Source organism: Oreochromis aureus, linkage group 15 (genome assembly GCF_013358895.1).
Source record: "Oreochromis aureus strain Israel breed Guangdong linkage group 15, ZZ_aureus, whole genome shotgun sequence".
In the NCBI taxonomy this organism is placed as follows: Eukaryota; Metazoa; Chordata; class Actinopteri; order Cichliformes; family Cichlidae; genus Oreochromis; species Oreochromis aureus.
Window position 1 is genome coordinate 26,012,843 of NC_052956.1, and position 22,747 is coordinate 26,035,589.

The following is a 22,747-nucleotide window of genomic DNA, read 5'->3' on the forward strand; positions in this document are numbered from 1 at the left end:
TATTTTATTTTATACAATTCTATTGTTTTTCTTAATTTTTGCTGCTCTTAACTTTGTACTGTCCACTTTCTGCCGTGACCACATGTGGGACTAATAAAGGTTTATCTTATCTTAAATAAAAGCTGAGCAGGTGGTGAAGCATCAGGTATGAAGCTTCAGAGGTATGATGTCACCTGATAATGTCACACTTTCAGACCTGCTGCAGGTCAAGAGTCAGGCTTGAGTTCAAACAGGCGGGCAGCTGAGTTCATGAAACCATAAATCTCTAATGATGGGATCCAGGTGTGCCTGCAGACTGCTCTTCAGGAGGTCACAGGTCACACCTGATGGAGCTCACCTCTGAGTTTCCTCTCACCTCCTCAGATCAGCCGATCACGCTCTCTAACAGGATCTCATCCCAGCATGACCTTCCTGTACTCGGCCTGTCCCCCATCAGCCCCTCCCACAGCGACTGGGGTGCCAGTTGGAAACACCTTCAGGAGGTGTGAGTCTGTGGCAGACACAGACATGCTCATCATCTGAGCGGTTCACCATCAGCTCCTCCTGCTGTTCAACACTCAGACCTCAGATCAGATGTGCTGAGGCCCACGCCGGAGAGACACAGGATATCAAAGGAAGTCCCAGCACACACTGAGCCCCTCCCAGTTTTGACTGCAGAGCTTTGTCTGATCAAACCAAACTAAACAGGAGAAACACCTGAATTACCCACAGAAGCTAGAAAAATAGTCTTAAGTGGACCTGGAGGGTTTCAGGAAGTCATCATAGTCTAAGGAGCTTGAAGAAAAGCATGAAAGAAAAGATCAGGTACACCATTTGACCTTAGAGCTCAGGAGATTCACGGATGAGAGGTGAAACGCTCAAGCAATCTTAAAGAAGTCCAGGTGCTTTTCAAGCTCCTCAGAGTCACAGTGGAGAAGTGTGCTGAAACTGCAGCAGAAATGTTTCCTCAGAGGAGAGAGTCAGCTGATGGCAGCATGAAGCTGAAAGAACCAATCCTCACAAGCACGATGGACGACAAACTGAAACAGGAAGTTTCATGTGTCTGATAATGAAGGTTGACCGCCTCATCCTCAGCTTAGCCTCAGACCTCAGACCAAGGGGCACCAACAAAGGATTTCAAAAACACCTGAATTGATGGGATGGATTTACCCTGACAGAAGAACAAATATTGATCCTTAAGTGGACTGATAAGAGCTGCTGGTTCTGATATTCAGTAAAGATCCAAGTTTCTTCTTTATTCATTAGAATCTGCCGAAGGTTTGATTCCCTCAGCTTGGGGAGAGACGAGATCAGCCAGCCAAAAATCAGCTGATGTCAGCAACTTCATCGTCAGGCCGACACTCATGGGACACACACACAAACAAACAAACAAACAAACAAACAAACAGAGACAAACAAACACAAAAATAAACACAAACTAACAAACACAAACAAACAAACAAACACACACACACACAAACAGACAGGCAGCTGCCCTTTGGCTGTGATGTCACAGTTTATGTAAACAGTAAGTGTTTCATGACAAACAGCTGGTTCCTCCTCCTTCAAACTCAGGAGCTCAGATTGTTTCTGACCTGCAGGTTAACCCTCTTCCTCAAATCAGCTGATGGGTGACGCTCACCGGTCTCCTGAATGTTAAAGATCATAAGAGTGAACACAACTCAAAGCGCGGTATGTTAAGCAGAAGCAGTAAATCAAACCAGGAAATAGTGTGAACATGTTTGTAAAAAAAGAACATGTTCCCAATAAAAGATCAATTATTCTCACAGTTCTGATGAAGATCGATTTGTTTTATTGATCAGGTTGGCAAAAGAAACTCAAAGTCAAACATTTTTCCATCTGAATGAATCTAAACGACAGAAAATGTTAAAAAGAAAAGAAACAAAGTGTGAATAATTTCCACTTTAATCCCAGTTTCATTGTATTTCACTGTTTAAATGCAGTCAGTTACTGTGAACCATTTACAGCATTAATCATTAATAATAATCATTCATCACTCTGCTCTGTGCTCAAACTGTAAATTTATCCAATCTGATTTTAAACTTCTGTGGCGCCTAAAAAACAACAAAAATAAAATAAAAAATGACTGTACGAGTGTGAGCAGTTTTAACATAAACTAAATATAAACATTTCCTTTTTTGAGATGATATTTTTGCTTTACTTGTAGATTTTATAATTATCTCAATAAAAATAATAATTTTATCTGAGCTAGACGTGTTTGTGGGCCCTAATAACAGCGAGGAGAGCAAATCAGGCGCAGGAGGAGCAGCAGTTAGAGGTGACCTGTAGGTTGCCATCAGACAGATCGATTCTTTAAACCTGCAGGAGGAACAGAACCACGGCGGCAGTCTCTGCACACACCTGAGCACACCTTTGCTCAGACCTTTACCCTGTGAGCTTCACCTGTGGAGGTCCAAATGCATCATATGACACCACTGCTGAACTCTGAACCAACCCAGAGTGAGCGATCTCCGAGGTCCCGACAAACTCAGGGTCAGAGTAACCCCTTGAGGTCGGACACCAGCTCCAGGAGAACATCGTTTCTGTCTCGCCGATCAGGAACAAAGAAAAGAATTAATCTAAAAATAATCTGAAAACAATGGATTCATACTTTTCTAGAAAAGCCTGCCTCACCCTCCAGAGTCCAGGTGTAAGGTGAGCACGGGACCACGACGACAGAAATCGATCTGGACGTTGATGATGTGTGTCACACATCTGTTCCATGTGTGTTCCATGTGCAGCACTAACACACACACTGTGAGTGCATGAATGTTGGTCAGTGACGTGAACGTTGCATGTAAATTCAGGGCTGACCTCACCTCCAACCCATCTCATTTGTGCCAGTTTGATCACAGCTTTGGTCTGAGAGCAGCTCTCTGACATGATGTGAAGCTCAGCAGGAGAAACTCAAATTGTGAGAAGACCAGAGTGGAGCTCAGGTTTGTTTATCACAGCATTGAAGTCGTTGTTGTCCTCCTCCTCTCCTCCTCCCTTGCCTTCATCAGATTAAATATGGAGGCTCTCGTTGGTTTTCTCCCTGCATCAGCCTTCACTGTAGCTGACTTCCTGTTTGATCAGACATGCCTTTAAAGCGGTGACGGCTCAGTTCAGCCAGAGTTCAGCTGATGCATTAGAAGGAACAAATTTTAATGGCAGAATTCGGAGACGGAGAGGAAGACAAGCCGCTCACTGTCCTCATAGGTAAAGATAAGCGACATCACCACGATGCTCAAACACAACCTTTCATCACTGAGCTGTCAGGAACCTGAAGTCAGCTCAGACTGAGACGTCAAACTGCTGCTCCTCTTCTTCAAAGACTGCACACAGAACACTCTGCAGACTCTGAATGACCCCGATAAACGGTGACGGCGTCCAGCATCAACGCTGAGCCGATCCAAATCGCTCCACATCAGAGGCTGGAAGCAGGCTGACCACCTCACCATTACAAAGTTTTTATTGTTGCTGGAGATGTTCCTGCAGATGATGGCAGCCTCAAAGATTGACCACGATCCACAGCTTCATCTAGCAAGACGCACTTCCAAGCTGTCGGGTCTGTGTTACTGAGACCTAAGAGGACAGGCATGTCTGTCAGAGAATATTTAGTCCCAGGCTCCTCTCACATTTCACGGGTCAGCTAATTATTAATTATTCATAATCTGTGAGCATCTGTCTGTGATGGCGATGTCAGGTCCAATACTCAAACCTCTGCAGTGACATATCGCTCCTGTTGTAAAATCCATCAAAAAGGCATCCACCATTTCAGTTCTTTCAGTACCGCTGCTCCATTCGAGTGTGCTGAGTTTATAATCAGTGTGTGACAGTGGCGTTTCCACAGAAAATCAGGTCAGGTGACAACATGCCAAAATCATTGGACATCCTCTTCCTCCCTGGAGGAAGAGGTAGGTTGTTTCGCACCTCTGAACAACAGCATAATCACGGCACACACACCCAGGACAAAAGCTTTTTCATCTGTGTTGCCATGGCTGCGTGAAGCCTGGTCACATGAATTAACAGGGCCTTTGATTTAGAGCAGGAAGATTATTACTGAAAGGTAAAGAGAAAAAGTCAGGGAAACAGGGAAACTCCACCCAGCAGGAGACAATAATATTTATATTTATAACGAGGTGCAATAATAATTAATGTCAATGGCTCCCATGCCTACAAAGGAGCTGTGGTCTAATCCTTTCAGGTAAGTTATTATACAAACACTGAGATGGTGCAGATCTGTGGCGGTCATGTTGGTTGTGAACTGGTTGGTTGTTGCCGAACTCACAGTTTTAAACCAATTTCACGTACTTGAACTATGATGACTGTTCAATGACACCTGTCTGCACTTCTTTGTGTGTAGTGTTAGGCATGTTCCTGCAGATGATGGCCTCAGTCAGCGGGTGACCAGTCCTCTCATCTGACATTTGTTAGAGCGTTTACCTCCTACTGACCTGACACAGCATGTCTGAAGTCATCTTTGACAGGAAGTTGTGGAATTACAGGGATTGTGTTTACAAATACCATCATCTTATGTGATTGCATTAATTATCATTTCATCAAAGTGTTTATTGAACACAAAAACTGGCAGTTATGTTATGAATTTATATTATAGAGGTTAGTTCATAATCAAATATTAACATGTTTATTACGGCAATCAGGTCAGGTGACAAATTTAAAATGATTGAGTTAAATATATATATCAGTGGAGGATGCTGAGAGGTTGTTTCCACCAGTGAACAATAGTAATTGAGCAAAGGCCTGAATGTATTCAGCTTCTTGTGCCATTTGAGTTTGCCTGGTTACATGAAGTGACAAGAAGGATGTCCAGTCCATGAAGACCTACTGAAAGGCCTGAGAGAAAAGTCAGGGATACAGGGAAGAGTCCACCCAGCAGGAGACAAACGAACCTCTGTGTTTGAGATTTAATTGCAAATACATGAATGTTCCATGCCTTCAGAATTATGTGTGGTCTAATCCTTTCAGATCCCGCCCACAAACACTGAGATACCCTGATGTTGTAAAAGCAAGGTGGAACTGGTTAGATGTGGTAGACATAAACTAACACGTTTGAAGCAGAGCTGATGACACCTGTCTGCACACCTGTGGGCATGCTCAGTGCGGCCTCAGATATGAAGAGTCCTCTCATCTGACATTTGTTAGACGTTTTACCTCCTCATCCTCAATTGTGAACCCATAAGGAAGTGAAATGTCAGGTGTGTGAGGGACCTGGAGATGTGAGAGGAGCAGAAACTGTCGAGGAGTAGGAGGAGGAGGAGGAGGAGGAGGGGAGGACGAGAGGAGGATGGGGAGGAGGGAGGATTAGGAGGATAGGAGAAGGAGAAGGGGTGGAGTAGGAGGAGGCGGGCAGGAGGAGGAGGAGCATTTCCTGAATGATGATGTCTCTTGTATGGAGAACTTTAAACAGGCGACCTGATAAAGCTGAGCTCTGTTGGGTCAGGTTTGATTTACAGACTTGCCATATGCTGATGTGTGATTGGTAAGTGCTGCAGTGTAACGAGTCCACCTGGAGCACAAACAGAGTTCACCAAATAACAAAAACATGAGATGAAATCTTTATTATTATTATTATCTTTATTCATGTTCCTGACGCTGCCTCTTCGCCAACCCACCCACTCCTCTTTTTTTACAAATAGTTAGAAAACTGTACAGTACAAAAACAAAGAAAAGGAAACAGTTAACACGTTAACTGACAGTTAACACGTCACATCAGCAGAGCGATTTCATCAATTTAACGAAAAACAGGAAACCTGACGAACAAAAACAAGAGCACAATGCAGAACGATGCTTCATGCAGCCACTTCAGAAAGAGCCTGAGACGGGAAACATCATCTGCTCTCTTCGGACTGAGTCTGAGTCTGAGCGTGTCAGTTCCTGCTGCACGTCACACATGTGATGGAAATCTGACATTTTACATCCTCACAGCTGACTCTGAACTTCAGTCGCCACGCTTTTATTTTGTATTCTTCAGAGAGTATACTGTGTTTGGAGGTGGGGCCATGTTTGGAGCTCAGAGTTTGATGTTCTTCGTTCTGTCTGAGAAAGCGTTTGGGGACAGTTTGGAGTTTCAGAGACATCTTCAGATGGCTGTAGAACTCGTGGAAGAGAAAAGATTCGGATGGATCATGACAAGCTAACATTTCAGGGTCCAACAGGAAGTGAGTGTGCATGCAGACCATTGATCAGGCAACCACAAGTGACTGATAGTTGATAATTTGGAAGGGCTTCAGTCAGAGATCTGCAGGTTTTACACATCAGTGTTCTTCTGGACCAGGGGTCTCAAACTTAAATGAGCTGTGGGCCACTCCTGGCACCATCATCTCATTGGAGGGCCACTTTAGTGTTCAAGTAGTAAAAAAGAAACGAACAAGAAAACACCCACAAATATTTCTGAAAATGTAGTGTTTTGTTTGTTTGGTTTTTAAAATTTCAGATAGTCTATAACAAGACAAAACTGCAAACGTGAACGCAAATTCTTTTCCTCACTCTTAACTAACTAAAGTCTTTCATTGAACTACCAAATAAACACATTGGCCCTCTCTTTCTGGCCAGACACGTGGCAGCACTTGTGCTATCATTTTGTTCGTATTTAACAAAATAAAAATGCACTCTCTGCTCATATTGCCTTCATATTAAATCATTTTTGGCTTTTTAAAGAACTTATTTTTACATTACACTCAATAACAAACACATCCTCCCTAACAGAAAAAAACTGCACTGTAATTCTTCACGTCAATATACGGACACCCCTGTTCTGGACGCTTCGACTTAAAATGGGCAGCTCGCGATCGTCAGTCACATGACTCGTGACGTCACCTGACCGACATTCTAGCTTTTATTTTGTGATTTTAAAATTGGATACCTTCGGATCATTGTTCTCTTTCAGAAACACATCCGAGTTGTTATTTACCAAGAGGAGACCATAGTTTAAATTTGATCTTGTTTTATTGGCACATCAAGTCAGTGATTACGCATTTATGCAGATGGTTGTATTTGTGGCATTACAAACAGGGAACCTACAGAGCGCCTTCTGGTGGACAACCTCACCCCTAATAACCTGATTAAAGGGGACATGAAATGCACATAATGTCATGTGGTTGGCTAATAGACTCACATTAGTTTATGCTAGCTAACTAGTGACAGAATGGATAGAGCAGGGGTCCCCAACTCCAGGCCTCAAGGGCCAGTGTCCTGCAGGTTTTAGATCTCACCCTGGGTCTACATAGTGTCCACTTTACTGTCTGTGCCTGTAGCAGGAAGTGGCTGTTTGCTGTTTGGTTAGCTGCACTGAAACAGGAAAATCCAGCTGTTAGCCATGATGTTGGGGTTTGTAAAGCACTTTATAAATGAGGACTGTGGAGGAGAGCCTGTGTGAGTCAGCAGACCGACACACCGGGTGCAACGAAGCACGCCATCAGCTGTTAAAGTACATGTTCACACGATGTCTATTTTATGTAATAAAATATTCTCTTTTCCAAACAACCAAACATGTGGCAGGATGTATATCAAACCACAAACACAACATATTAAAGACAACTAGAAATCCTGACATCCATCACCATGTCCCCCACCTTACAGTCTCCCTTACCCATACTGGGGCTTCGCTGGTCCTCACCTGTAATATGAAGTAATCCAGTCAGAGAGATGACGTGAGGAAAAAACAAAACGTGTGCCATCGCTTCCTTTTGTTTCTCCTTGACCCCTGATTTCCCTGCAGACGTGCTGATGGGACACCCTGATCGTTGTGTGATGAGCATGTTGTGACTGTTACAGGATGTGTTTGGGAACAGAGAGATTATTTTATTGGATACAATAGCTCTGATTGCATCAGGTGATTGGCCTGCTCGGTACTCTGAGCTGGTAACCACCATCACCTGGCTCACACAGGCGCTCCTGCACTGCAAGTGTACATTACTGCTAACTGCTATGATTTCTTGAACCCAGCGTCACAGACAGAGTTACATCTGTGTCAGCGTGAGAGCAGAAGCACTGGGTAAATTACCCTTTATGTGTTCAGTGTTTCACGTCCCCTTTAATGTGCATTTGTCTGTCTGTACATTTGTCATTTAGATGCCATTCCTGCTCTGTCATTCTGGCTGCGGTGCAGATGATGTCATCATGTATGCTGCCACAGATGTTTTACCTGCTGAAACATCTTTTTGAGTCACTGAGAACGTGAGCAGGCTGAACTCGGGGTGAACAAGCCGGTTTCCTAAAACCAGCTTCAGAGTTAGTTCACATCCATTCGAGTGTTTAAGTGGTTGAGCCGGGATCAAACCCATGGTCCTGCTCTGGGTTCTTCAGGTTTGAGGCTCGGGGGTGGAGCTTACAGGTGAACAGAGTCCACGCTGGAGCTGAATCTTTTTTCCTAAACTCGGGTCTGCTGATGGATGAATTCAGCACCATAAAAAACACCATGACAAACAAGCTCACAGAGTCGTTGAGCTCGTGAATAGAAGGCACTTGCAGAGCTGCGTCCTCTGAGATCTGATCTCTGATCAGCTGTTTGTTGCTCTGCTCCGACAGGAAGTCTGCTTCAGTCTTCCTGTCGATGAGTCGGCAAACCTCTCACACCTCCACCTCCTGACGGCTACCTTGCGCAGCGGCACCTGCCGTCATCACGGTAATGTCGAAGCAGGTCTCCATCATGAGGCGGGACTTGCACAGGTTGACGCAGTACTCCAGCTCCCCCGTGGCCTGAGCCAGAGCCTCTAGGTACTCCTGGGACTCGCAGTCCAGGTCCTGGTCCATGTCAACTGCAAACACGGAGAGAGCGGTTAGTTACTCAGATGCATGCGGGCCAACGTTTGTACCATGACATCACCATGCTGCCTCAGCTGCTCGTGCACAGCATCTCTGAATGCTTGGCCCTGTCTCGTCGGCAAGTTCAGTTAATGACGAACACATAAAGTTGAACTCTAAAGTTTCTGTGGATCATCATCACAGAAACATCACAGCCGGTCACTGACGGCTTTTTAAACGCTGAGTGATCTATTATATGAGTACCAGCTCCCTCGCGCTGTGGCTCATACTCACACTCTCCACTCCACCTGCTCGGGTGGAGCATCAGCCAGCTCTTGACCTCCTCCAGTTCCGCCTTCAGCCTGTCGTGTTTGCTCTTCAGCTCTTGGATCTGCTGCTGCCGCTTCTCCAGCATCCTCAGCTGGGCGTTGAAGTAGAGCAGACCCTGAGGAGCGAGCACACAGTCAGAGCCTCGAACCAGCACACGCTGACTTGTAGAGGTGTGGAAGAGGATGAGGAAGAGGAGGGGGGATTAGCACGAGGCTTCTCCTAACCTGCTTCGAGACTCCAGCCTGTGTCTGGCTTTAATTAGGAGTCAGCGCGGTGCTAATCTGTGATCAGAGGAGGATTAAGGACAGCTGAGGATGAGCAGGTGACAGAGAGGTGGATCATACCTGCGCTTCATTACAGCTACCCCTCAGAGCACTTTATTCTGAAAATCCTGGGATGTTTTTATTGTGAAAGTCTGTAAATGTGGGCAGCTGTGCAGTAATAAAAGAGTTGATCATCCAGATGATAAGTGACCTGAACATTAACTGTGTGTTTATGTTTCATTTGCAGCTACTTCTCAGTGACACACAGCCAATCAAAAAGGCCAGAGTCTCAGGTGAAGTCAGACTGACTGACTCCAGTCAGGCCATCAAAAACTGTTCATGTGGGGCCATGACACAGGCGTGACTGACTTCAGCGAGGCCCATGGGAGGAGAAACCAGTGAAACCAGTGAGTGGCTGATGAAAAGCCGATTCAGGTCTCGGTGTCAGCGGAAAGAAAGCCTCGTTTCATTTAGAGCTACAGGACAATTTGGGATTTGGGGAAAGCATGCAGGTGTAAAATACACATGAACAGATGCAGCAGGACAGGAAGCAACTCTGACAGGTGAAACGAGCAGAATGAATCCAGTGTGAACAGGTAAACACACAAAAGCACGACAGGTAGACAGTGTGTGAGACAAAACTTTGAGCACAGACAAGCCACACTACACGGCCTCCATGTTGGCGTCTCTACACCGGCCACCAGTCAGACCGGCACCCTCTCTGACCTTTAACCCTGCACTCTCCGGTGGGATCACAGAGGTCCTCCACACCAGGACCGGTTCTGTGCTTCGAGTTTCATGTCATCGATGGTTTGTTTGGAGGAATGTAGGAATGAACGTGTAAAGGACAACTCACCTTCTCAACATCGTGGAACGTCTGCTGGGACACAAACAGAGAGAAGCCGATTACTCACCGAGCAGTGCTCTGGATATGAAGAGCACGTCACCTTCCTCTAATTGACAATAAATCAGAGCCCAACACGCCGCTCTGCCGAGGGTTAATGACCCGTTCACCCTGAGAGAGGCGGCTGTCATGGAGACCAGCCAAGCACAGCGCCCCCCCCCATCACTCTTATCTAAACTTTACTCTGACAGGTCTGAGCTTCAGTCTGGGCGCCCCCTAACGGTACAGTGTTCTGACCCTGGGTCAGGGTTCAGGTTCGATTTTAGGACCACGGTCTGCTTTATATATGTGATTTGGATAAAAAAAAGCTCCTCTGAGTGCGATCAGACTGAGGCTGAGGGTCCAGATGAAACTCCACCTGCTTCAGGAAGCTGTGTATGAGTCGTTGTTGTCAGTGCATCGTGGAGAAGCGGAGGGTTCTAACACGGCCTCCACGTGAGGGGACTAAACCGGCAAGCTGTAATGCTGAATGGCATGTGAGCAGCACGTCATTATTTAACCACCACCTCCTGGTCAGGTGGAGGACTCACCTCGGAGCCCATGAGTGCCTCCTTCCTCCTCTGCACACACTCAACGTCGTCAATCTCATAGACCTTTATCTCAAACTGCTCCTTCAGGGTGCCGCCCAGCGGGGGCAGGTCCACCCACTGACTGCCCACCTTCCTGCCCAGGGAGGAGGTGTCCGGCAGTGGGGCAGGGATCAGCCGCCGCCGCAGGAACCCTGCAGGAGGAAAAGGAAAGAGATTAAATAACCCATGATCAGTAAATGCAGAAGACTTTGTGTCAGGTAAGGTTCACAGGGCTAGGGTTGCAGGTGTTTCCAGTTGCGAAAGCTAACATCAGGGCCTGTCGGGAACCTTGGATTCAGAGACTGGTGTTTGAATGCTCTCAGCCAGCTGACTCACTCAGTTAAAGCTGCAGTCAGCAAGGAAGTTAGTCACACCTGTGCTCTGAGCAGGTACCTGAGTCAGTGTCAAGGAGCCAGTGATGTCATTAAAAAGACAGCACTCAATAACAGGCAGGGTTATCGAGGCTGTAACGCAGCTGCACCACATGACCTTAAACCAGACCATGGGGTGGCTGTAGCTCGGGGTGGCTGTAGCTCAGGCGGTAGAGAAGGCCATCTACTGATTGGAAGGTTGGTGGTTCGATTCCTGGCTTCCCCTAGTGTGCATTCGAAATATCCTTGGGCAAGATACTAACCCCAAATTGCTCTCCGATGCATCCTTCGGAGTGTGAATGTTAGTTAGAAAGCACTAAGAAAATGTGAATGGGTGAATGCAAGAGTTGTGTAAACCGCTTTGAGTGCTCAGAAGAGTAGAAAAGCGCTATATAAGAACCTGGGCATTTCATGGGCCGTGGCCCAGGTTTGCCCCTTAAACCTTCCTGTCCAGCCCATGTGACCTTCACTGATGTGCAGATAAATGTTTACTGACCAACCTGCGATGCTGCGTTTCTAACAAGGCCCGGACTAAAAACTCTTTATTACCTGAAGTCAAAGGAAAAGCTGTAAGCTCAGTCTGTGGTGCTGTTTTCAAGAACCACAGTTTAAATCAGCACCTTAGCCGGACATGCACAAACTACAAGAACATGTGTGATGAAGGGCGGTTGAAGGAGTCACACGCTTTAGCACAGACCGGTGACTGTAGCTATGAACTGGTACCAAAGGTAGCAGCTAGCATGCTAATGTAGTAAAACTCTGATTTTTGTGTTTTTGTGTGTGTGCAGTTTGTGTTGGAGTGTGTCAGGCGGTTGTGAGGACTCGGGGCTGCTTGGCGAGGATAAATGTCACATCCTGTGGATGTTTCTCCTTTACACAATTCAAGATTCTTTATTTGTCACATGCATCATGCAAGTACAACACACAGTGAAATGTGTCCTAAACTGTTCCTTTGACCGTGCAAGACATTATTAAACAATAAGTAAGGAGTCAAATATCAGCCAGCTGTAGAGTCTTATCCTTTATTTACTTTGAATCTGTCCACATTGGCCATAAAAACATTTTTATTTGTAATGTGTGACGCTGCCTTTAAATACCAGCAGCAGGTGGTGATGGACCTGAAGTCACAGCTAGAACGTAAACGCTTGCCAAACGCTAACAGAAAGCTGTCTGTCTGTCAGAGAGGCGAGCCAGTGAAATATCACAATAAGCTAATAAAGCTTGCTGATTTCAGCAGACAGCCCACGCAGCTCATTATTTTTTAATTAGCCTCGTCTTCTTCTGTGGTGTTTCCTCCTGTGTCAACATCCATTAGTGCTGCTGATCAGGTTTTAAGGCCGCTGCTGTCCACCTGAAGACCTCACTCGTATTTTTGAAGACTTTGTACACGCGGCTGTCAAATTAGGTTCACAAGTAAAAGCAGAAGCAGGCGTGTGCTCCACAAACAAAAAGCTGTTATGGATTATTAAAAATATCCGGGCTCGCTGATGAGGATTCAGACACGATGACAGATCGAGGAGGAGTAAGTGTGAAGGCTGTGGAGGCTGTGGAGTGGATGGGAGGATGTGTGAGTGATAATTGGAGTTGGATATGTGCACCAGGAATTGTCCTCATAAAATATTCATGAGGCAGAAATGAGGCGAGATCCACAGGCAGATGGCAGACAGATCACAAGAGCGCCGATTCCGTATGCATCAGGCCGCCGGCCTGCCTGCCGCACGAATTGCAATCAGCTGCTGGGAGCTGGGACGCGGCAGCGGCATGCCACATGCCACATGATGCGCGCCCATGTCAAGTTTTTGTACAAAGACGCCGGCTGAGAGATAATTTCACACGCTCAGATATCAGGGAGGAGAGCTGCCTTTGATAGATGATCCCACAGCAATAGCACCTGTACTCTCAGTGTGCTCAGCATTCATAGGAATATTGTAGCGAGCAGCCATCATCACACACTGATGGATGCTGGAAAAAGCCATAAATATGTTAATTTCTCAGCAGAGACGAGTTTTATGGCTCCTTCACTTTCTGAGTCAATGCACGGAGAAATAGTTGCTAAATGTCAAATCTGAGATTTAAATTTTGGCCATCAGCTGTAATGATTTCACAGGTTATTTAAATAATATCTCATTGAGATAGAAAAGCTTCCACGTTCCTCTGCACGAGCCGCTGTTTCATAAAATCCATAAACCTTGCGTTTTGCGTTTCCATAACTGCATAGATACCATCGCTCGGAGAGGAAAGGCTCGTATATGTCTATGTGAGCTGTCATGAGGTTAACGTGGGAGCGACCGGGGCAGATCTGCTGACAGACACAAAGGGTGGAGGGGTAACCAGACATCGCTGTTTATGTGGCCCTTCATGGAACAGCAGCTGACATACCACATAATATTTACAGTAATAATGTTGGGATAAAAAAAGGAAAAGCACTTATCTGCACAATCTTACATACACACACACACACACACACACACACTCATACATCAAGCTACTTTTTGCACAACCCACTGTCATTGCTGCACTTTTCTATTGCACTGTTGTGTCAGCACTGTGGTTTAAAAAATCTTCAGCTTCCACTGAGCCTTAGAACTGAATTCATGTTATATTCAGCTGATGAGCCCATTATATGCACTGTACATAGGATTCTATGACAGAGTACAGAGACGTCAATGTGTTAAAGAGTTTTGTTCTTCAGATCTGATCACTGTAAAAAAGGGGCAGTGCTGCATGTAGCAGAACCTAAAGTGTTACCTGTGTCAGTTACGTTACCCCATCCCTGGCGGCGGCATGCACTCACCGTTTCCTCTCTTCTTGGGCGATTTAGAAACTCGGCTCCTGTTTGATGAGGATGCTCCGCTCTCACTCATAGAGTCGTGCGCTGATGAGGTGCTGCCGGTTGTCTCGCTGTCTCGGATCATGCTCTCGTAGCCGCTGCTGCCCCCGCTGTGGTAAAAAAGGGCAGTGCGTCCCATGGCGGGGGGCAGCTCCCCACTCAGGATGCTGCTGTTGTCGCTGCCGTGCCCGCTGCTGCAGCGCTGTGGCCTCCGAGGCGCTGTGATCTTGCTGTAAGGTGATGGCAGCGGTGCGTTGAGGGGTGATCTGGTGATGCTACCGGTCCTGCTGCCAGGGATGGCGCTTCCTGTTACTCCACCTCCACCACCAAACATCCTCCTTTGGCTACCTGAAACTAACTCGCTAATCCGGCTGTTGGCTGCCCTGCCGATGGCCTGCTTGGTGCCCATATTGGTGCCTTTTCCTGTCTTGGCTCCCGTTCCAGAGCGAGATGGGGACTTGCCATTGGAAGGTAGGTTGGTGTTGCATCCAGCTACATTCTCTGGTGGTTTGGGGGAGGAGCTTGGGCTCTTGGAATTGCTGGCAGACAGCATTCGAAGCTTCAGTCCACCAGAAGCTGCTGCTCCTGATCCGCTGCCACTGCGGACCTGCCACAGTTTGCTGGTTGCTGCAAAAACACCAGCTGGAACTTGGGACGGAAAGGCTGATGTGGAGGTGGATGCTGGATCACCGAGTCTTGGCACTGATCTGTTGGATCTGCCATTTCCTCCAGATGTAGCACCACTGTTCTCTCTGAACAGCTCAGGTTTGGACGCAGCTAAGGTTGGAGTGTCGCACCTTTCCAAAGACATAAGACTCCCAAAGTACCTGGAAGAATCTGCTTTGGCTCCTTGCGTCTTCAGACTTGAGGATGTCCTTGCACAACTGTGTTCAGTTTTTAAGCCGGATGTCCTGTGGCTGAATGAACCAGCTCTGAGCCTGACATGCACTTCCTCCTCTGAGGACTTTCCGGTGTTGCTGCTTGTTTTTAAGGCACTTGGAGACAGCACAATTCTTAATTTTTGTTCTTGACTCGACTGTCCAGACTTTGTGCTGCTTTTTTGTCCATTTGCCTTTTTTCCCAGTGATGAAAACCTCAGTGTACTGATCACTGATGCAGCTTCTTGGGGGGTGGAAATGGTTCCTAGAGTTGTTGCGCCCCGAGTGAGTCGTGGCAATTTGATGAGAGTGTCTCCTCTCCTGCTGCTGGACTTCTCACAGCCATCAACAACTCTCTGAGCTGAAGAAGACATCTGTGTCTTTGGTGGGCGAGGTACACTGTTGCTGTTCCCTCCGGACCTCTTGGAGGAAACGTTAGTCATGCCACTTCTTGTTGGCTTACCTGCAGAAAGAAACTCCGCCTCTCTGGGATCACAATAACTGCTTCGCTGAAGCAAAACATCATCCTGTCTGCCTTCCTGTCTGCTGCAGCCGACAGCTGAAGATGAGGTAGGCTTGGTTTTCCTGGGAAGACTGGAATGGGTGGCATGGCGGGGAATCTGTGCTGACACTGATGTGTTCAGGGTATTGGCTTTCACCTTCAGAGAGCCTTTCAGAGATGCTTTGGCTGTCTCGGGGGAAGGAGGGCACTTGGTAAAAGATGGTTTGTTTGGGGTAGCGGGGTTGCTTTCCAGCTCTGAAAAACAGACACCACTGTCGTTTAAGGAGCTCTTAATGCCATGCTGTAAGAACGACTGTTTATGGAATATACTTGGTGAGCTCAGAAGGGCGGCGTTGTCCATCGTTTTATCCCTCAGGTAAAGCCTGCTTTGTGAATGAAGACCATCACCTTCAGCTGATTCACAAAGCCATGAGCCAACAGACGGCTGCTTTTTGTCACGTTGGGAAAGCAAACCTTGTTGGTGTTCAGTGCCAACATCAGTGCCTGGTCCCACAGCTTCTTGTAAAGAGGTGTAAGCATCATATTCATCATTAATACTACTGATGATGCTGACCGGACGAGAGCCAGCAGCTAAAGCCTGTGGAAAGCAGTTGGTGTTAAAGCTGAGGAGGTTGGAGGGACGGCCGTTATCTGAGACAAGGCTGTGCGGGAGCTCCTCTATAACTGTGAACACGAGCTCGTCCTCTCCATTCAACTCCACGGGCTGCTGCAGAGTGATTGTGGTCCTCAGAAAGTCCCCGTCCAGGCATCGTCCTAACAGAGAGGCCCGGAGGTTGTTCACCTCCGTGGGGTACCTGCTTGTGTGAGTGGCTCCGTCTGTGTTTGGGTTAGGGCTTTCAGATTTGGGTGGCTGGTCTTGCCTCATTCCTTGTTGACTCATACCGACAGGCGGAGTCCTGCTGAGAGCCTCCCCAGGCCGAGGTGCCGTCCTGGTTGTCCTGGGTAAGGACGGTGAGGCCAGTGGCTTGGGTACAGCTCCTCTGAGGTAGACTTTCTCTCGAACTACAGGCTCTGAGTCATGGGTTGGAGCCCCCCCTGACTTTACCACACATGGCTGAACGGGGGTGCCTGAAAGCTTCTCTCCATCTGCACTCGTCCTTTTGGATGTCTCCATGAAGCCACCAGCTGAAGGTAGTTTGGGCTGATCCTGATCTGGTTTATCTGTGTATGTTGTCAGTGTGCTTTCTGAGAACCTGTGGGACGAGTTCTTCTCAGATTTGGGTGGAGACGTTGCCTCTATGGGTTTAAGAGGGCCACTCTGAGCCTTCAGCGCTACTGATTTGTTCTCTGTGCCGAACATGGCCGGGCCCTCGCTGCCATCAATGCAGTCGAGTCTTTCCTGCAGTTCTGCAAACGTGTTACACTTAAAGTGGTCACCGTCGGACTTGGGTGCATCTTTGACTCGCTTTTTGTTCAGGGACGGAATAATGGGAACGAAGGAAGGCGGACCCTCGTTGTCGCTCAGTTCTCGGTCTGAGATTGCCTTCCCTCCCGGCCCAACGTAGATGACAGTGTCACAGGAGTGCTCGCTGCTGGAGGAATAGTCGGGATCACTCGAGAGTAGCAGCGGAACGTCCGGGTCGAGGGCCACGGTCAGAGGGTGGAAGGGTCGAAGACGAGGAGGCCGACAGGATGGGCCTTCCTCACAGGAGCTCTCCCCTCCAGACGAGCTGGAGGTGTGCTGCAAATAAAAGAGAAATAACACAGAATTAACCTCCTAAAGAGAGCTGGAGCATGCAGCGATTAAACTGAAGGGAAATCATTACGTGAGTGCCCATGCACTGTGTTACATTAAAATGAATGTGAGTGAGATACATATGCTGCTAACTCTGGTTTCCAATCTTCAACATATGAATACAGCATGTTAGTCTGCCTAATGAGGCCCAGCTCATCACACAAACGCCCATCCCTGTAGATACACTGGTATTGATTATCTATCAAACCATGATAGGAAAAGTCGGTGAATTATGAGCACATGACACTCTGAACTCATTAATATTATAGATGCGAGGGGTTTATTGTTATCAGCCTCAAGAAATCATTGAAAATTCATTTAGAGCCCAAAATGTTTGGAAATCCCAAAGAATGGTGTGAAGACTTTGATAACTTTTAAACCTCAGTATGTCCTTTGAATTTGTTTTGTCTTCAGTTTTATAGATGTTTAATGTTCAGAGACAAAAACTTGAGATTTAAGTTCGAGGTGCAGTTTTCTGTGAACTTCAACCTAACAACCATCAGAACCTAATCAATCTCATCCACATGTGAGTAAACGGTTTCTGTATTGGTGACATAACATTTGGTGTTTTGCACACTGTACCAGAGATCCGTGACCTCCGCCACAATGAGCTCCAGAAAGAAAACCTAAATAAAGATGAAGCACCTTGGACTTCTTCTTCCTCAAGCGGTGGATGCGGGAGGCCAACTGCACCGTGGTCAGTGTCTCCATGTAGCCCGCCGGAGAGTCGGAGATGTGGGCGATCATGGTCGTGCGGCAGTTGATGTTGCCCAGGGATTCGCGGAGCAGCATGGTGAGCTTGCTGTCCCTGAATAATACATTAAGAAATGCTTCGTTAGCTCAAAAAAAGAAGACGTGCCGCGGGCATGAGAATCCCCACGGGGCCGCAGATACCATTCATTAAACCACGCAACAGTTTGGCACAGATAGGCAAAAAGGAATAGGAATGATCTCTCATTTCCCATTAATGAAGCCTACTTTGAACTACACGCCACATGTGATCCAGAGGCAGAGACAGACTGAAATGTTCATGAAACTCTGCCTTTGAAAAGACCTGGACTATCGCTACAGAAGACGGATCAAACACAGAATTTACATACTACATTCTAAGCTTTTTCTCCTTTTTAACCCAACACGACTGAACTCCAGCCACTGACTGACCTAAAATATCACAGGTCCTCGTTTGGGGGTTTTCTTTGGTTCAACTTCAACTCACTAACTTCACTCACGTAAATGTGTGAAAAAACACATCTTAATAATGGATGTGACTGGAGCATCAAACAACTCAAGGGTTGCTTGCCATTAAAAAACATTAAAACATAAAGATATCAAAGATTCCTACATTGACAGGCTTGTACGTTAGTCTTTGAAGTCTGTGGATGATAACTGATGAGATTCTTTGGTGCAGATATTCACTCCATAAATAAAACACGTGTGATGCTGATGGCTTCACAAATGAACAGAAAAGGGGATGAAGGAGCGAGATGGGGTGAAAGTTCACCAATATAATTTAAAAATAATATCCAGAAATAAGTGTTAAACAGAAAAGACCAAATGTGAGGAGCAAAAAAGGACTGAACATACACATCAGTTATCATTACTGTGACTTATTCATCAGGATAAACAACCATTTAACACTGAGTGAAAGCTCATTGAAGCTCACTGCTTGACCCCCCCCCCCTCACAGGGATCATTGGTCCATCTGTTGTTTGGCTGCTGTGACCTCTGACCCCGTTGAGCTCATCAAAATGCTCGCACCTGTAGGGAACGTGCTTGGCTTCATTGGCAAGGGCGAGGATGACGTTTCCCAGTGCCGAGAGCGACAGACACTGTCCCCCGCCCCCCTCTCGGGTCCTGCTGATGTCCGTCTCGCAGCTGCCCAAATCCAGGAGGTGGAGGCGACTCCGACCGGACACTGCCATGCAGATTGGGTGGGCTTTATAGTGTATGACACTGCCTGCTTAACTGCTCATTAGTGCTGAAACAACAATCTATTCATTAGTCTATAGACAGAAACATAATCAATAGCTTTGGTAATAACTTATTGGCTGCTTTGAATCATTTATCAGGAACCAAGCAGCCGTTAGAGTAAAGACATCTCTTCCTCGTCTGTGAATGATAGGAATTATGTAAAATGCCTGTGGGCTGTGTGCAAGCTGAAGCTATAAATCTGTGGACGTTAAGTCCTGCAGCAAATCTCGAGTCATCAGATCATGGCTCCAATACATTACTAACCAAATGTAGAAACATATTTAGGCCTACATGCATGTGCAAATGTTAAAGAAGCTTCATCTGAACGCGTCCCAACTGCATCCCACTAAGCTTCAGTATCAGTCTGATCTCTCCTCTCAGTTTAACTGCCTGCTCATTTCACTAATTCAGAGTAATGATGGCGAGAACCATCAACCGGCCACATCAGCAAGATTTAGAAAGTGCTGAGCGCCGCTGAGTGGATGCTTTTCCACCACTCTATAAACACTGCAGGATGCCAAGCCATCAGGCCTCGTTAGCCATGCAGATTTATTCCAGCATAAAAGCCCAGTAACGGAGGAAGCGGCTCTGCTGACAGGTAGACGTGGTTGGAGGCAGCGTTAGTGTAGCAGCTCTGCTTGTAAATGCTCCTGTTGAGCATGTTGGCAATTCAACACCAAGCTAATTAGCAGCTACATGTTTGGAGTGTGGAAAAAAAGAGCTAACGGCTAATTGAGCTGCCAAATTTCACAGTTGCATGGTCACTAACGGGAGCTTTTATTCTCGTCTCGGGGTCAGAGCCTCTAACCTGCTGCTGCTCCAAGTCTTTGCTAAGCTGATGAGTCTGCAGCTGGAGCGTGTGTGCAGGTCTGTGTAATGCTGGGAGGTTTAAGGATTAGCACATTTCGCTTCAGGTGAACCAAATAAGTCTTTCAGACTTCATTTAGGTTTTCTGTGACATGCTGAGTACCAGTTTCTCTTCAAATCGCCCTGCTTTTACCCAGATCCACAATTTGTTTGGAATGAATCGCTACGCTCCACTCCTCACACTCAGCACCAACCTTGCTTGCACCTTCAGAAACGTCTGTGAATATCTCAACAGGAGGGGAGACCAAGCACAACGCTAACGCTAACCATGGAGTCTCAAACTCAGAGAGCTCCACCCAGCCTGAATCTCTCAGCCATTTCATCCGAGCATCTCCAGTTACTTGTCTGACACAGTGTCAGAAGTGAACCATGTAGAGCATTAGTTCATCATGTATCTGCTTAACCTGCCATCAGTGTTCTCTTTGGTTAGTCACAGCCTTCAAAACGTGGAGTCCACAAACCATCAGGTGTCAGAGGAGTGAGGTGTATGTTCCTGGTATACTATCAATTCCCTCAGTGATCTTAAGTGTGAATTTTAAAGGGTTTAGATTTTATTGCTTGAGGTTCTGCTTCCTCATAACAAACATACTGAAAAGAGGAAGAAGCTGAGAAACTGGTCCACAAATATGAGTAGAGTTTTAACGTCACAGCAACTTTTAATAATTCTGGCAAAATATCAATTACGACCATGCACACACTCACTGGTTGCCTTGTTGCTCTTGTCCAGCCTCTCCTGGTAGAGGTGCAGGGTAAACAGGAAGTGGGAGTTCCTTCGGACTTCCTGGTCGTTCGGCATTCGGCTGCTCTTCCTTGCTGCCAGGGCAGCATCCAGGAAGGATGCTGCTCGCTCGGCACTGCTCGCCCGAAGCTCCATCTGGTTCTGCAGCTGATAGAAAGAGCTAATGAGACGCAGATAAGCTGGGACTGAGGTGGCTGCACAGAACAGAGGCATGCTTCCTGGTGAAATGCTGCGGGCTAGCATGAAAGTCCATGTTTTCAGCTTCTGCTTGCAGGTGTACATGATGAAGATCCTGCAGTAAGGAAGAGCTCTTCTTCTCTGTGCATATAGATCCAACTTAGATTTATATGCACAGAGTCTGTGAACCACCACAGGACAGGAGGAAGAGAATGGATGCATTCACATTCACATTTCACTGAGCTATGACCCTGATGGAAGCTGTATTTATCCAATGTTGATGTCTTTCTCCTCGACTCAATTTAACATCAGGCAATTAAAACACATCAGCATCTTTGAATCAGGCGCAGACACCGCCAAGAGTTTACCCCATATTAGTCAGGCTCGGACTGAAACAAAGCTTTAAATCATTCTGCAGCACAGAAACCAGACTGTGATCATCTTCCTGCCATCTGCAGCTCTGTGATGTTCTTCTGGCTCAAAGTAGAAATCCTTCTTTCCTCTCAGAGAGAAAATGAACGAGATAAAAGTTAAAGTAAGACAGAATGAGGTTTGATAAAGGAAAAAAAAGGAAGGATGTCTGCATGAGAGGAGAAAAAGAGAAAGAAAATGAAAGTGAGCACAGATAGAAGGAGCCCGGGGAGATAAAACAAGCTGAACGAGGAGGAGGAGGAAGGTCAGGACTAATTGGACAGATGTCAACAGTGAAGAAGCCTCTAGAGTGAACAGGAGTTCAGTGAGTAGTTCAGGGACAAACAAAGAGGGAAAGGTGTCCTGCAGGTTTTTGGATGTGACCTTGATCCAACACAGCTGAGTTCAAATGGCTAAACATACCTCCTCAACACCACTCTAAACTCAAGTTCTCACACAGGCCTGGTGAATGAACAATTTTCATTTGATTCAGGTGTGTTCAGACCAGGGTGTTATCTAAAACCTGATCAGGACATCTGCTCTATGACCTGAGCCACAGCCACCCCTGGATGAACACATTGTTGCTGTTGAGTGAATCATTGGTTATAGTTCAGTGAGTAGTTCAGGGACAAACAAAGAGAAGGAAAGGACTCAGGAGAGGTTCTTTGGGAATGGGATCTTCTCTCAGCGGCGGCGGGGCCCTGGTGCCTCCTGGCCTGGATGGTAAATGGACTGATTCTTATATAGCGCTTCTCTCCTCTCTTGGAGTACTCAAAGCGCTCTATACAACATGCCTCATTCACCCATTCACACCCACTCCTAAACTCAAGTACAACTAATAAACATTCACACACATTCACACTCCGATGAATGAGGGCAATTTTGGGGTTAGTATCTTGCCCAAGGATATTTGGCATGCAGACTGGGGGAGCTAGGAATCGAACCACCAACCTTCCGATCAGTAGCTGATCTGCTCTATGACCTGAGCCACAGCCACCCCATGGATGAACACATTGTTGAGCTGTTGAGCTGTAATCATTGGTTATATATCATCTAATCCCAGTCCTCGATTTATATCAGAGGCCAGTTTGTGTGATTGGTTAAAAAGTGCTCAAAGTGCGAGTTGTTTCCTGTACCTGGGATCCACAGATGGGATCTTCTCTCAGATATGAGGTCAGTGGCTGGAAAGGGGGCTCGGTGCCTCCTGGAATCCCTATGGCCGCCAGTTCAGCCAGGAGGTCAGTGAGTGTCTCCTAACTATATGCTTTAGCAAAAAGACCGGAGATCTTAACAGTAGAGATAGTGCCTGTCTCCCGAATCCAAACTGGAGCTGGTTCCACAGAAGAGGGGCTGAAAACCAGACTCTTTCCTTCTACTTTTAAATACTCTCCTCAATCACCCTGAAGAGCCAGGGGAGATGGCTACAAGGTC

General features: G+C 46.7%; 1 protein-coding gene across 5 annotated transcripts; it reads right to left on the reverse strand.

The window, feature by feature from the left end:
* Window positions 1–6,932: 6,932 nt before the first annotated feature.
* LOC116335136 (kinesin-like protein KIF26A) lies at window positions 6,933–22,470 on the reverse strand. Of its 5 annotated transcripts, XM_039599300.1 has the most exons (9): window positions 22,453–22,470; window positions 20,692–20,869; window positions 18,910–19,066; window positions 17,797–17,959; window positions 13,980–17,097; window positions 10,776–10,966; window positions 10,198–10,221; window positions 9,043–9,193; window positions 6,933–8,762 (listed from the first exon to the last, which is right to left on the reverse strand). In XM_039599300.1, the coding sequence occupies exons 2-9, from the start codon at window positions 20,861–20,863 to the stop codon at window positions 8,575–8,577; spliced, it is 4,164 nt and encodes a 1,387-aa protein (XP_039455234.1). In that variant the 5' UTR covers window positions 20,864–20,869; window positions 22,453–22,470; the 3' UTR covers window positions 6,933–8,574. The 5 variants fall into 5 exon arrangements, with proteins under 5 accessions (XP_039455234.1, XP_039455233.1, XP_039455232.1 ...); XM_039599299.1 differs by lacking the exon at window positions 22,453–22,470 and having other exon boundaries at window positions 10,198–10,218; window positions 20,692–21,171; XM_039599298.1 differs by lacking the exon at window positions 22,453–22,470 and having other exon boundaries at window positions 20,692–21,171.
* Window positions 22,471–22,747: the final 277 nt, after the last annotated feature.

Bases quoted from the DNA above. Each gene is read 5' to 3' on its own strand.
- LOC116335136 (XM_039599298.1), bottom strand. From the start codon at position 21,127: ATGCATCCATTCTCTTCCTCCTGTCCTGTGGTGGTTCACAGACTCTGT. The intron at 10,967-13,979 runs GTGAGTGCATGC...TTCCTCCTGCAG, and splicing joins GCCCAAGAAGAGAGGAAACG to GGTTCCTGCGGCGGCGGCTG. The intron at 10,222-10,775 runs GTGAGTCCTCCA...TTTGTGTCCCAG, and splicing joins AGGCACTCATGGGCTCCGAG to CAGACGTTCCACGATGTTGA.